This window comes from Oryctolagus cuniculus, chromosome 1 (genome assembly GCF_051225735.1).
Source record: "Oryctolagus cuniculus isolate XC-2025 breed Fujian yellow rabbit chromosome 1, ASM5122573v1, whole genome shotgun sequence".
NCBI classification, from domain to species: Eukaryota; Metazoa; Chordata; class Mammalia; order Lagomorpha; family Leporidae; genus Oryctolagus; species Oryctolagus cuniculus.
In genome coordinates this window covers 12,866,360-12,881,414 of record NC_142867.1, presented here as the reverse complement: position 1 = coordinate 12,881,414, position 15,055 = coordinate 12,866,360, and the positions used below count along the sequence as shown (strand labels likewise).

Below are 15,055 nucleotides of genomic sequence, written 5' to 3'. Positions count from 1 at the left end.
CATATTCAGAAACACTGAAGATCTATACACACACAAAAACGTTGGAATGAATCAAAATAGTAAGTTATAAACAATATGCAAAACTAATAATGGATGCTCTGGGCTGGCGCTGCAGCTCAATAGGCTAATCCTCCACCTGCGGTGCCGGCACCCCGGGTTCTGGTCCCGGTTGGGGCGCCAGATTCTGTCCCGGTTGCTCCTCTTCCAGTCCAGCTCTCTGCTGTGGCCCAGAAGTGCAGTGGAGGATGGCCCAAGTGCCTGGGCCCTGCACCTGTACCTGCATGGGAGACCAGGAGGAAGCACCTGGCTCCTGGCTTCGGATCAGCACAGCGCGCCGGCCATAGCAGCCATCTGGGGGGGTGAACTAACAGAAGGAAGACCTTTCTCTCTGTCTCTCTCTCACTGTCTAACTCTGCCTGTCCCCCCCCCCCCCAAAAAAAAAAAAAGAAAAAAGAAAAAAGGATGCTCTGAAAAGGAAATTAAGAACAATCCATTTACAATAGTGTTAAAAATAAAATACTTAGGAATTAACTAAACCAACGAGATGGAACTACAAAACATTGCTAGAAGAAATTAGAGAAGACAAAAAAATAAATGAGAATACATCCCATGTCCATAGATTGGAAGACTTGAAATTGCTGAATTATCAACACCACCCAAAGTAATCTACAGATTCAGTGCAGTCTGTGTCTGGGGTGGGCATTTGGCACAGTGGTTAAGACACCTCTTGGAGTATCCCCATCCCCTAACAGAGCACCTGTGACAAATCGTGGCTCTATTCTGATTCTAGTTTCCTGCTAATGTACACCTTGGGAGATAGCAGGTGATGGCTAAGTACTTGGTTTCCTGCCAGCCACATGAGAGACCCAGAGTAAGTTCTGGGTTCCTGTTCTTGGGCTGGAGCCCCAGCTGTTACAGGCATCTGGGAATGAACCAGTCAATGGGAGCTCTCTCTCTCTGCCTTTCAAATAAATAAATAATTTTTTAAAAATGGGTAACCAATGATGCATTCTGCAGAAAAGAAAAACTTACCCTAAATTCGTATGGAAAATAAAGGGATCTCAAATAGCTAAAATAATGTTGAGACAGAACAAAGCTGGAGGACTCATACTTCTTGATTTCAAAGCTTACTAAAAGCTACAGTAATTAAAATAGTGTAAGAAGACAGGTATAAAGGCAGAGATACAAACCTATCTAAAAGAACAAACAGCCCAGAAACAAGCCCTTGAATACATACTCAAATGATTTTTTGTCAAGAGTGCTAAGACTATTCAGTGTGTAAAGGACAATGTCTTCACAGGTCTTCAAAGAAGGAGGTACCTTTCTCTGAAGGGAGGAGAGAACCTCCACTTTGACTATGACCTTGTCTAAACAAGATAAGAGTCGGAGAACTCAAAAGGCTTCCATAGCCTTGGAAACTCATGACTGGAGCATAGGGAGATTACTGATGCCATAAACAGGAGTGTCAATTTGTAAAGTCAACAACAGGAGTCACTGTGCACTTACTCCTCATGCAGGATCTCTGTCCTTAATGTGCTGTGCATTGAGATTTAATGCTATAACGAGTACTCAAACAGTATATTTCACTTTGTGTTTCTATGGGGGTGCAAACTGTTGAAATCTTTACTTAATGTATACTAAACTGATCTTCTGTAAAAAAAAAAAAAGAAGAAGAAGAAGAAATTATCAATTCCCAACTTGACTCTCACTGGGATTAAACATGACAATAGGTCTGATCTGATTTCATCATCATTTAAAAAATCATCTATTATTTTTCACTTTATGTTTCTGTGTGGGAGCAAACTGTTGAAATCTTTACTTAATGTATGCTAAACTGATCTTCTGTATATAAAGAGAATCGAAAATGAATCTTGATGTGAATGGAAGAGGAGAGGGAGTGGGAAAGGGGAGGGTTGTGGGTGGGAGGGATGTTATGGGGGGGAAGCCACTGTAATCCATAAGCTGTACTTTGGAAATTTATATTCATTAAATAAAAGTTAAAAAAAAAAAAGGACAATGTCTTCAACAAATGGTGCTGTGAAAACTGGATATCCACATGCAAGAGAATAAAGTTCAAACTTTCCCTAGTATCACATACAAAAATTAACTTCAAATGAATCAAAGACCAAAAACTATAAAAGTTTTAGATGAACACACAGGCAAAAGCTTCACGACACTTGATTTGGCAATTATTTCTTGGATATAACACCAAAGACAAAGCAACAACATATGGACAAAATGAACTTATTAAATTGTTCGAAAATATTGCGCGGCAGAGGACAGTATCAACAGAGAAAAAGTCAATTCACGGAATGGGAAAACATATTTACAAATCTATATCTGACAAGGGGTATATATACAGTATTCCTAAAACTCAACAACAAAAAACAAAACAATTCAAAACTGGGCAAAGATCAGAACAGACAATTCACTAATAAAGATGTACAAATGGTTATTGAGTATGGGACACCATCACTAATTATTAGGGAAATACATGGCAAAACCACAATGAGATACCACCTTCTACCCACTAGGATAGCTACTATCAAACAAAACAAAACAAAACAAATAACAAGTATTGGGAAGAATGTGGAGTAATTATACTTTATACCTTGTTAGTGGAAATGAATGATACAACCACTGCAGAAAACAGTATGGTGGTTCTTTAAGAAATTAAAAACATAACATAAAACATAAAAACACGTGATCCAGCAATTCTCTGTATATATGCCCAAAAGAATGAAAGCAAAGTCTCAAAGAAATATTTGTACACTCATGTTCACAGTAGCATTTTCACAATAGCAGGGAAGCAACCCAAAGTGTCCACTGACAGATGAACAGATATGCAAAATGTACTATATACATATAAAGGAATATTATTCAGCATTCAATAGGGATGAACCTTGAAAACATTACATTACGTGAAATAAGCCAGTCACAAAAAGACAAATACTATATGATTCCACTTATATGAGGTACTTAGTTAAAAATCACAGAGACATAAAACACAATGGTGGTTTCCAGGTGCTGGAGGGAAGGAGAATAGGGAGTTGTTTAATGGGTACATAGTTTCAGTTTTCCAAGAGGAAGAGTTCTAGAAATGGATGGTGGTTTTTATGAATGTATTTAATACCACTGAACTATACATTTAAAATGGTTAAGATGCTAAATTTTATGTTATATGTGTTTTACTACAATAAAATAACCAGAAAGAGAAAAAACCATACAGACCAGAAGGCAGCAGAATGACATATTAAAAAAAAAAAGAAAGCCTTTCAAAGCAACAGTTCTAGAACTTAAAAAATAATCCCGCAAACATGAGAACTTAACATTCCCAGATAAACAAAAACTAAAAGAGTTCATCGGTAGCAGTTGTACCTTATAAGAAATACTAAATGGGAGTCCTACAGATTAAAATGAAAGGGCATTAGACAGTAACTTAAATCCACATTAAGAAATAAAGAGACCCAGGTTAGGCATCCAGTGTAGCAGTTAAGAGCTACTCCAGATGCCTGCATTCTATTCTGAAGTGCCCGGCTTAGAGTCCCTGCTCTGCTTCCAATTCTAGTTTCCTTCTAATGTGTACTGTGGGAGACCACAGACGATGGCTAAAATAGTTGGGTCCCTGCCACCTGTGTGGCAGACTCAAACTGAGTTTCCAACTCCTAGCTTTGGCCTGGCCCAGCTCTACCCATTGGCAAGCATATGGGGACTGAGTCAGAAGACAAGAGATACCGCTCGCTCACTCTCTTTCTCCATGATTTCTAAGATATTTAAAAATTTTAAAAACACGGGGCCGGTGCCGTGGCTCACTTGGTTAATCCTCCACTTGCAGCGCCAGCATCCCATATGGGCGCCGGGTTCTAGTCCCGGTTGCTCGTCTTCCAGTCCAGCTCTCTGCTGTGGCCCGGGAAGGCAGTGAAGGATGGCCCAAGTGCTTGTGCTCCTGCACCTGCATGGGAGACCAGGAGAAAGCACCTTGCTCCTGGCTTTGGATCGGTGTAGCTCTGGCCACAGTGGCCCAAGTGCTTGGGCTCCTGCACCTGCATGAGCGACCAGGAGAAAGCACCTGGCTCCTGGCTTTGGATTGGCATAGCTCCAGCCGCGGCGGCCATTTGTGGGGGTGAACCAATGGAAGGAAGACCTTTCTCTCTGTCTCTCTCATTGTCTACAACTCTACCTAATAAATTAAAAAAAAAAAAAATCATTAAAAAAAAAAAAAAAAGGAAGCAGGGAGGAGGAGAGGTAAGGGAGGAGCTGCCAGGAAAACTACCCTCACATCATGGAGTTCTGATGCACAGAGAGAACCTGACGGTTAACACAGTGGGTTAACAAAATCAGTTAAGAGAGAGAACTTTCTTTAAAAACCACATTCAACTAAAAATAGGAGTAATACAGAAGATGGTAGAAGAGGGAGGGAGCTTACTGCTCTAGTCTAGGGGAGGATAATCAAAAAATGTGGAGAGGGTACAATCTCAGGGAAGGGTATGGGAGAAAACGGCAGAGAACGGGGAGACACTGGACCTACGTGGAGGGTATGGACATGGACAGCTTGGGACCCCAGCAGCTGAGAGCCACTGCACCAGCCGTGGAGTGTGGTGAGACCAGACTGCAGCACCCAAGCCACTGGTGATACAGCTGAAGGAAGAGCCTGGTGTGGGCCCAGCCTGGAGCCCTGTCGTGGACAGGATACCTCCCAACCTAGAGGAAAAAAAAGGGGGTACATTTCTTTTTCCCCAACCACCCTGCACTTGCGCCCCTATCTAGCATAAAGAAGGAAGACACCATTTTGGACATATGTAACAGCTGCACTAGCTCATGTCTGGGTGCTCAGCAGGAGATGCCTGAGTCAGGCTGGGAGAAATGGCAGGGGGGTTGGGTGCTCGTGACTTTGGGAGCCTTCTGTGCCAGGACTGTGTAAACACTGTGGCCCTGTGGGAGGGAGCAGGGTGTGGCTGGGACTTTGGGCTGTCACTGTGGGTGGCTCCACACGCTCGGGGCTCCCTGATTCCCTGGTGAGAGTCATCGCTGCAGGATTCGTGTTCACACTGAGGACTGCACGGATCCTTTGTGTGGTTCTTGTAGCAGTCGTTACTTATCAGTAGCCATCTTAAAGGTAAATGGTCTCGGGCTGGTGCTGTGGTGCAGTGGGTTATAACTACCTGACCTGAAGCGCCAGCATCCCATATGTGCACTGGTTCTAGTCCCAGCTGCTCCTCTTCTGATCCAGTTCTCTGCTATGGCCTGGAAACGCAGTAGAAGTAATGGCCCAAATCCTTGGGCCCCTGCACCTGCGTGGGAGACCCGGAAGAGACTCCTGGCTCCTGGCTTCAGGTGGGCACAGCTCCAGCCATTGCAGCCATCTGGGGAGTGAACCAGCGGATGGAAGACCTCTCTCTCTGTCTCTACCTCTCTCTGTAACTCTGTCTTTCAAATAAATAAAATAAATCTATAAAGAACAAAAAAAGGTAAATGGTCTCAATTCTCCAGTTAAAAGACACAGACTGGCAAAATGATTAAAAAACAAAACCCATCTATCTGCTGATACAAGAAACACATCTCACCAACAAAGATGAATGCAGACTGAACATGAAAGGATGGAAAAAGATATTCTATGCTAACGGAAACCAAAAAAGAGCTGGTACAGCCATCCTAATATCAAGCAAAATAGACTTTAACACAAAATCTGTTAAAAGAGACAAAGAAGGGCACTATGTAATAATTAAGGGATCAATTCAACAGGAAGATATGACTATTGTAAACAAAATAGAAACCCAAAACCAGCAAAGCAAAAAGCTGTTTTTTTGAAATAAATAAATAAATAAATAAAATTGACATATCATTGGCCCAATCAACCAAAAAAAAGGGAAGAAGACCCAAATTAATAAAAATAGAGATGAAAAAGGAAATGTAACAACAGACACCACAGAAATATAAAGAATCATCAGAAATTACTACAAAGAGCTATATGTTAACAAATGGGTAAATCTAGAAGAAATGGATAAATTCTTAGACACATAAAACGTACCTAAACTAAGCCATGAACACATAGAAAACCTAAACAGACCAATAACTAAGATGGAAACTGAATCAGTAATAAAGACCCTCCCAGCAAAGAAAAGCCCAAGACCAATGGCTTCACTGCTGAAATCTACCAAACGTTTAAAGAACTAACTCCAACTCTTCTCAAGCTATCCAAAATAACTGAAAGAGATGGAATCCTCCCAAACACCTTCTATGAAGCCAGCATCACCTTAATTCCTAACGCTGAAAAAGATCCAGCAGAGAAAGAGAACTATAGGCCAATTTCCCTGATGAACATAGATGCAAAAATCCTCAACAAAATTCTGGCCAACTGAATTTAACAACACATCAGAAAGATCATTCATCCAGACCAACTGGGATTTATGCAAGGATGGTACAACATTTGCAAATCAATCAATGCGATATATTACATTAACAAATTGAAGAACAAAAACCAATTATCTCAATAGATAAAGAAAAGCATTTGATAAAACATAACACCTTTTCATGATGAAAACTTCAACCAAATTGCATACAGAAGGAACATTCATCAACAATCAAGGCAATTTATGACAAATCCATGGCCAGCAACCTATTGAATGGGGAAAAGTTGGAAGCATTCTCACTGAGAACCAGACAAGGATGCCCACTCTCAACAGTGCTATCCAATATAAACCTAGAAGTTTAAGCCAGAGCCATTAGGCAAGAAAAAGAAATCTAAGGGATGCAAATTGGGAAGGAGGAAGTCAAACCATCACTATTTGCAGATGACATGATTCTATACATAGGGGATCCAAAAGACTTCACCAAGAGACTACTGGAACTTATAGAAGAGTTTGGTAAAGTGGCAGGGTATAAAATCAACACACAAAAATCAACAGCCTTCGTATTTGTGTGCACAGACAATGCCACAGCTGCGAAAGAACTTCTAAGATCAACCCCATTCAAAATAGCTATAAAAAAAAATCAAATACTTTTGGAATAATTTTTTTTTTTTTTTTGACAGGCAGAGTGGACAGTGAGAGAGAGAGACAGAGAGAAAGGTCTTCCTTTTGCCGTTGGTTCACCCTCCAATGGCTGCCACGGCCGGCGCACTGCGCTGATCCAAAGCCAGGAGCCAGGTGCTTCTCCTGGTCTCCCATGGGGTACAGGGCCCAAGCACTTGGGCCATCCTCCACTGCATTCCTGGGCCATAGCACAGAGCTGGCCTGGAAGGGGGGCAACCGGGACAGAATCCGGCGTCCCGACCGGGACTAGATCCCAGTGTGCCAGTGCCACAGGTGGAGGATTAGCCTATTGAGCCATGGCGCCGGCCAGTTTTGGAATAAATTTAATCAAGGACATCAAAGATCTCTACGATGAGAATTACAAAACATTTAAAAAAAAACAGAAGATACAAAAAAAAAAATGGAAAAATCTTCCATGTTCATGGATTAGAAGAATCAATATCAAAAAAAAAAAAAAAAAAAAAAAGAAGAATCAATATCAAAATGTCCATACTACCAAAAGTAATTTAGAGATTCTATGTAATCCTAATCAAAATACCAAGGACATTCTTCACAGATATGGAAAAAATGATGCTGAAATTCATATGGAAACACAAGAAACCCCAACTATTAAAGCAATATTAAACAACAAAAACAATGCCAGAGGTATCCCAACATCAGATTTCAAGACATACTACATTTCCCACCAGCCACTTGGGTGATCTCGGGTGCCTTGCTGAAGACACAGCCAAGCTCCCAACTGTTCCAGAGTGGTCAAGTGCTCCCCTCTGCTACACCTGCTCCAGCTGCACCCCCTACCTCCCAGCAAGAGCTTCAGGCCAAAACACTCAGGCTCTTCAGTAGTGGCACGGTCACAGCCAATAGCAACTCTGCATCCCCCTTGGTTGCTGCCGGAAGCACCCAGAACCAGAATTTTCCCACAGCAGGGAACAGCCAGCCTCAACAAAGATCACAGACCTCTGGCAATCAGCTTGCAAACACTTTGGGACAGGCAGGATCTGCTCAGAACACGGGCCCTAGGTTTGGGGCTCCCTCCCAAGGACTCTCTGGACAGCCCTCCAGTTGCCTGGCACCTGTGAGCAACATGGCTAGCCACAGGCCTGTGACTTCCACAGGTATCAGCTTTGACAATCTAAGTGTACAGAAAGCTCTGGACACCCTGATCCAGAGTGGCCCTGCTCTCTCCCACCTGGTTAACCAGATCACAGTACAAGTGGGACAGCCCCAGGCCCCCATGGGATCTTACCAGAGGCATTACTGACGTCCCCAGGGCCCCTGGCCTCCTCCCAGCTACTGCGTTTTAAATAGAGTTGCTTAGAGGACGTCCTTTGTATTCTCCAGGTCTACATCCATTGTCATGAGTTTCTGCCACCTGCTCTCTTCTGCCCAAAGCTGTATCACTTATCCCCTACTAAGTTTATAGTGCACCTGGAGATGTACCTTCCTTGTTTTTGTTTTTTTGTTTGTTTGTTTGTTTGTTTGTTTTTATAGAAGATAAATATCTCTGGAGTTATAGGGACATTACAGGTGTCCAGGCTCAGTGTATGTTTGAGGGAGCTTCTCTGGGTCCTCTCTGCTGGCTTTGGGGGAGGAAAGGAAGAAGAAGGCAAGCCCCAGCTAGCAGAGTTGGGACTGGCATGGGTCATGGTGGTAGCTGCCACCATTGTTCATTTTGAACTCACCAAGGTTTCCATGCATGTTGACAAGGGCTCGAGCTTCTACCTAGGGTCACAAAGAAGCACACTGCCCTTGACAGAATCTGTGTCCTCGAGCCCTCCCCCGACATGGGGGCGGGGCTGCCTTGGGATTCCTAAGTGTGTGGAAGCATGGCCAAGGCAGCTACAAAAGAAGAAAGTTCTCTGCCCTAGTCAGGGTGGTGGTTTTTTGTTTTTGGCCCCCCACCCCCCATTTTGCTGGAGGATCTCTAATGGACTGAACAGCTCCAGTCACCAGCAGTTTGACACAAACTGTGAATCTGGGCACCCCCATGCTTCCCCCTTCACAGTTCTGTCTGCACCCCTCTAGCAGCACTGTCCTGGAGCCGGCTCTGAGGAGGAGCTCAGCTCTGGCAGTGGACACCCATCCTTTCAATGACTGGTTTTCAGTATTTGGCTCAAAGACCCAGCCTCTATTCTCCTCCAGACTCTGGTTCTGTTTTCTGAGCAGCAGGAGGTGGGGACCAGTTCAATGTCAGACTTTTGATAGCTGGACATGTTCTGATAGGGGTGGCAATTCAAACCTTTGGAGCTGGAGTAAAATTGCTGCAGGGAGGGCTTCTGGCTGCTGCTCTGAGCTCAGCCAGAGGAAAGCTGCCCTCTCCTTAGGATTGTGCTCAGTAAAGCCCCGTGGGGCAGCCTCAAGGGGCCCCTGGCAGGGGTGAGGGAGCCACTGTGGCTTTGGCTGAGCTCCTGCCAGTGACCAAGAAATGGTTTCAAAACTCAACGTCCCTCAAATGGCAGCATTTTATGTTCTGAACTGTTTATGTTATATAGTGTATCTTTTTCCTCTTTAAAACCCTTGTGTTAGTAAGATGAAATGATTACTTTTTAATTAAAATGAAAAAGTAAAGAAAAAGACATACTACAGCGCAGTTATAATCAAAACAGCCTGGTACTGGCACAAAACAGATGAATAAACCAATGGAACAGAACAGAACAGAAACATGGGAGCCGGCGCTGTGGGTAAAGTCACCACCTACAGTGCCAGCATCCAATATGGGAACCGGTTCGAATTCCGGCTGCTCCACTTCCAATCCAGCTCTCTGCTATGGCCTGGGAATGCAGTACCACCATGTGGGAAGATCCAGAGGAAGTTCCTGGCTTTGGATCAGCGCAGTTCTGGCCACTTCAGCCAACTGGGGAGTGAACCAGCGGATAGAAGACCTCTCCCTCTGCCTCTCTTTTCTCTGTGTAACTCTAACTTTCACATAAATATATAAATCTTTAAGAAAAAAAAGAATAGAAACACCTGAAATCAACCCACACATCCACAATCAAGTTATCCTTGACAAAGGAGCTAAAATCAATTCCTGGAGCAAGGACATCTCTTCAACAAATGGTGCTGGGAAAACTGGATCTCCACATGCAGAAGTATGAAGCAAGACCGCTACCTTCAAAATGGATTAAAGACCTAAATCTGTGAGCCGATACCATTGAATTAGTAGAGAATATTAGGGAAACCCTGCAAGACACTGGCATAAGCAAAGACTTCTTGGAAAAGATCCCAGAGGCACAGGCAATCAAAGCCAAAATTGACAAATGAGATTACATCAAATTGAGAAGCTTCTGCACTGAAAAAAACAAACATACAAAAATAACCACTCCGCAAAGTGAAGAGGCAACTGACAGAATGAGAGAAATTATTTGCGAACTATACAACCAATAAAGGATTAATAACTAGAATCTATAAAGAGATCAAGAAACTCAAAAACAAAACAAACAACCCAGTTAAGAAATGGGCAAAATCCAAATGGCCAAAAGACACATGAAAAAATGCTCAGGTTGACTAGCCATCGGGGAAATGCAAATCAGAATCACAATGAGGTTTCACTTTACCCCTGTCAGATGGCTTACATACAGAAATCAACAAACAACAAATGCTGGTGAGGATGTGGGCAAAAAGGTACCCTAATCCGCTGTTGGTGAGAATGTAAACTGGTACAGCCTCTGTGGAAGACAGTACAGCTCTCTCTTAAGCTCTCCTCCTCTCTCTTACCCTCTTGCTCTCTCCCCTTGGCCTGTCAGGCTTCCCCAATCTGACAATAAACCTTTCTTCTTAAAAAAAAAAAAAAAAAAAAAAACAGTATAGCGATATCTCAGAAATCTGAGTATATCTGAATATAGACCTACCATATGACCCAGCCATCCCACTCCTGGGAATTTACCCAAGGGAATGAAATCAGCATATGAAAGAGTTATCTGTACCACCATGTTTACTGCATCTAATTCACAATAGCTAAGATATGGAATCAACCCAATGTCCATCAATTGAAGACTGGATAAAGAAAATTATGGGATATGTACACCATGGAATACTACACAGAGGTTAAAATAAAAAAGAAATCCTGTCATTTGCAACAAAATGGATGAAACTGGAAAACATCATACTTAGTGAACGAAGCCAGTCCCAAAAGGACAAATACCATATGTTTTCCCTGATCTGTGATAACACCTATAAGGTAATCTATAGAAATGAAATTAACACTTTGAGGTGCAATGACTTGGAACAGCCCTTATCTCCACTGTTGAGGAACATTTTTTTTTTCCACACAATTTGTTGAACTCTACTTAGTACAGAGTTAATCATATGTATTGAAAGTTAATTAGAAATGGATCTCAGTAAAAAATAAAAATGGGAATAGGAGAGGGAAGAGGAAGGAGGGTGGGAATATGGGTTGCAAAGAGGGTATGATAGAAGAATCACTATGTTCCTAAAGCTGTAATTATGAAAAAAAAATTTAAAAATAAAAATGCTTCAAAAACACACACACACACACACACAAACCCCTGCATGCTAGAATTTGTGTTCTAAACTAGTGTATGTTTTGTTTGTTAAGATTTATTTATTTATTTGAAAGGCAGAGTTATGGAGAGAGGAGCGGGGAATTCCATTCTGGTCTCCTACATGGGTGGCAGGGGTCCAAGTACTTGGGCCATCTTCCAGTGTCTTTCCAGACACATTAGCAGGGAGTAGGATCAGAAGTAGGGAAGTCAGAAGTCAAACTGGTGCTTATATAGGAATGCCGGCATTGTAGGCAGTGGCTCAACGCACTGTGCCACAACACCAGCCACCAAACTAGTGTTTAAAGCTAAGGGACCAAAGCTGTGGAGTAGGGGGTAAAGCCACCGCCTGCATTGCCAGCATCCCGTATGGGTACCAGTTTGTGTCCCAGCTGCTTCATTTGTAATCCAGCTCTCTACTATGGTCTGGGAGAGCAGTAGAAGATGGCTCAAGTCCTTGGGCCTCTGCACCAGCTCCTGGCTTTGGATCAGCTCAGCTCTGGCCGTTTCAGTCATTTGGGAAGTGAACCTGAGGATGGAAGACTTCTCCCTCTCTCTGTCTGCCTTTGCTTCTCTGTAATTCTGCCTTTCAGATAAAATAAGTAAATCTTAAAAAAAAAAAAAAATCAAAGAATTTCTGACTGGATAGGTTCTTAAAAATCTCTGGCCTCATCACTCATTCGATAGCTGAGACGTTAAACGAAGCGGCCAAATCAGCTAGTGAGGTTCTATTCCCCTATCAGACCTCCAGTCCCCTGATTCTTGAACCATTACTTCCTCCATCATGCCAGAAAACTTTCAGTCCTGGCACACCAATTCTTGCAAAGATGGCAGCCTTACCGAGGGGCATAATGGAGAGGTATTTGCCTCGAAACTTGCTGGTGATTTTGATTTCCTGACGCAATGTCCAGCCATTTTTGGACTCAGCATGGTGTGCAGCAGCAGGGGGATGATGACTCACCTTGAAGAAATCAAGTTCAAATTAAAACGCAGAAGGAAAAGATACTGCTTATTAGATAGTGATAAATAGTCAAAAGTCACACTTGACATTTTCACACCCGCAACAGTAGGCGAATACCAAGGTCTCCAGTGTTGTAGTGCTGAAGGAAACAAGAGGGCTGGGATGACATGAACAAGAATTTCTGCAGACATAACACCCAGAGAGAGCAATCAAAAGGCCATCCTTTGCTTTACAAAGGAAAGGTGTTAAGGTCCTGAGACTCCTTTACCTGCTCACAGAGGGATCGGTACCCATTCTCCTCTAATCGGTCCAGCTCGAAGGTCTCCCCAAGGAGTGGGTTGAATGGCTTGCTGGTTCGGAAGACAGTAGTGGAGTAGGAGGACACGGTGAAAGCTGCAACATAACAGAGCTGTTCTAGAGAATTCTCACATTTTGCAGCTCGGTCTAACAGCTCATGGTATTCCAGATCTTCAGTAAGGCGCTGAAGCATGGACAAGGGCTCATTGAAATTCACCTGTAAGGAAAAGAGAGGTATAAAAACACTCCTCACATGGTTAATATGAAATGGTTTCAGTTCCTCCAAGTAGAAAAACAGATACCGAAATGTTGAGGTGAAAATGGAAATCACTAGGAAAAGAGGCCTTAGCTCAGAGAGCAGTTCTCTAACTTGCAAGCAACTCATTCTTCATAGTCAACTGTTCATGTGAGTGATAGAAAGCACCATTTTCATTTGTTTCACCAACTATAAGCTCTTTGATATGAGAATCGTTCCTCTTCTGTTTAGCACCACACACCTAAGAGCCATCAGTGCCTAACCCAGAGGAGACTCCATCATTGAATAGGCATTAAATGAATGAATATTTTTTTAAAAGAAATGTAATGCATTCTAGCACAAGTATACCTAGAAAGGAAGTTAAGTATTTACAAATCCTTGGGAGAGGGAAGAACTGATAGCAAATTATAAGTACAGACGCCGGCGCTGTCCGGCGCTGTACAGCAGGTTAAGCCGCAGTCTGCAGTGCTGGCATCCTATAAGGGCACCAGTTCAAGTCCTGGCTGCTCCATTTCCAATCCAGCTCCCTGCTAATGTGCCTGGGAAAGCAGTGGAAGATGGCTCAAGTATTTGGGCTCCTTTACCCACATGGGAAACCTGGAAGAAGCTCCAGGCTTCTAGCTTCAGATCTGCCCAGCTCCAGCCATTCCGGCCATTTGGGGAGCAAACCAGCGGATTAAGCAAACCTCTCTCTCTCTCCCTCTCTGCCTCTCTCTCTCTCTCTCTCGTTGTTACTCTGCCTTTCAAATAAATAAACAAATCTTTAAAAAAATTTATAAGTATAGATATGTCCTGATTAGTGAAGAATATATTACAAAAGTTAGCTTCCACTCTGAACTAGACAATTGCCAAGTCTTATTCATTCCACAAATATTTACTGAGGCCACCTGTGTGTCAAACCCGATGTTACTGACTGGGTGTGAAGAAGCGAACAAAAGAGATATTGTTTACACTGCTTACCCTCAGAAGTTAAGATTCTAAATTAAATGAGATTTTAAATACTTTACTACTTCAAAATTTGCTAGATTTCCCAAGTTAGCCCATAAAGTTTATGTGATCAATAATACAGCTGAATGAGCCTGCGTGTTACTAGCCTGAGTTCTAAGTACAGAAAACAGAGGATGGAAGGAAAAGAAAAGTCTTGTTATAGAATGGTAGTGGCCTTAAGCAATTATTTTAGTTTAAAAAAACAAGACTTTTCAGGCCGGCGCCGTGGCTCAATAGGCTAATCCTCCACCTTGCGGCGCCGGCACACCGGGTTCTAGTCCCGGTCGGGGCGCCGGATTCTGTCCCGGTTGCCCCTCTTCCAGGCCAGCTCTCTGCTATGGCCAGGGAGTGCAGTGGAGGATGGCCCAGGTGCTTGGGCCCTGCACCCCATGGGAGACCAGGAAAAAGCACCTGGATCCTGGCTCCTGCCATCGGATCAGCGCGGTGCGCCGGCTGCAGCGGCGGCCATTGGAGGGTGAACCAACGGCAAAGGAAGACCTGTCTCTCTCTCTCACTGTCCACTCTGCCTGTAAAAAAAAAAAAAAAAAAAAAAAAAAAAAAAAAAAACACACACAAGACTTTTCTTATATCCCACCTCTCTTTCTGTATTTTTGTCTAACCTGCTACCCACCAATCTCTGAGCCATTTACTATCCTAATGTTTACTGTCTGCTGTCAATTAAGAAATGCTGGGCCGGCACCACGGCTCACTAGGCTAATCCTCTGTCTTGTGGCGCCGGCACATCGGGTTCTAGTCTCGGTCGGGACGCCGGATTCTGTCCCGGTTGCCCCTCTTCCAGGCCAGCTCTCTGCTGTGGCCAGGGAGTGCAGTGGAGGATGGCCCAAGTGCTTGGGCCTTGCACCCCATGGGAGACCAGGAGAAGCACCTGGCTCCTGCCATTGGATCAGCGTGGTGCTGATCACCATGGCGGCCATTGGAGGGTGAACCAATGGTAAAGGAAGACCTTTCTCTCTGTCTCTCTCTCTCACTGTCCACTCTGTCAAAAAATTAAAAAAAAAAAAAA

At 43.3% G+C, this 15,055-nt stretch overlaps 1 protein-coding gene and 1 pseudogene across 1 annotated transcript in view; one reads left to right on the top strand and one right to left on the bottom strand.

Annotated features, from left to right (window-relative positions):
- OSBP (oxysterol binding protein) overlaps positions 1–15,055 on the bottom strand; it is a 42,412-nt gene that overhangs the window by 7,659 nt on the left and 19,698 nt on the right. The window contains 2 exon segments of the mRNA NM_001082233.1: positions 12,371–12,491; positions 12,760–13,005. Coding sequence (NP_001075702.1) covers positions 12,371–12,491; positions 12,760–13,005 — 367 coding nt within the window.
- Positions 2,313–8,430, top strand: LOC138847624 (nuclear receptor coactivator 5 pseudogene; annotated as a pseudogene).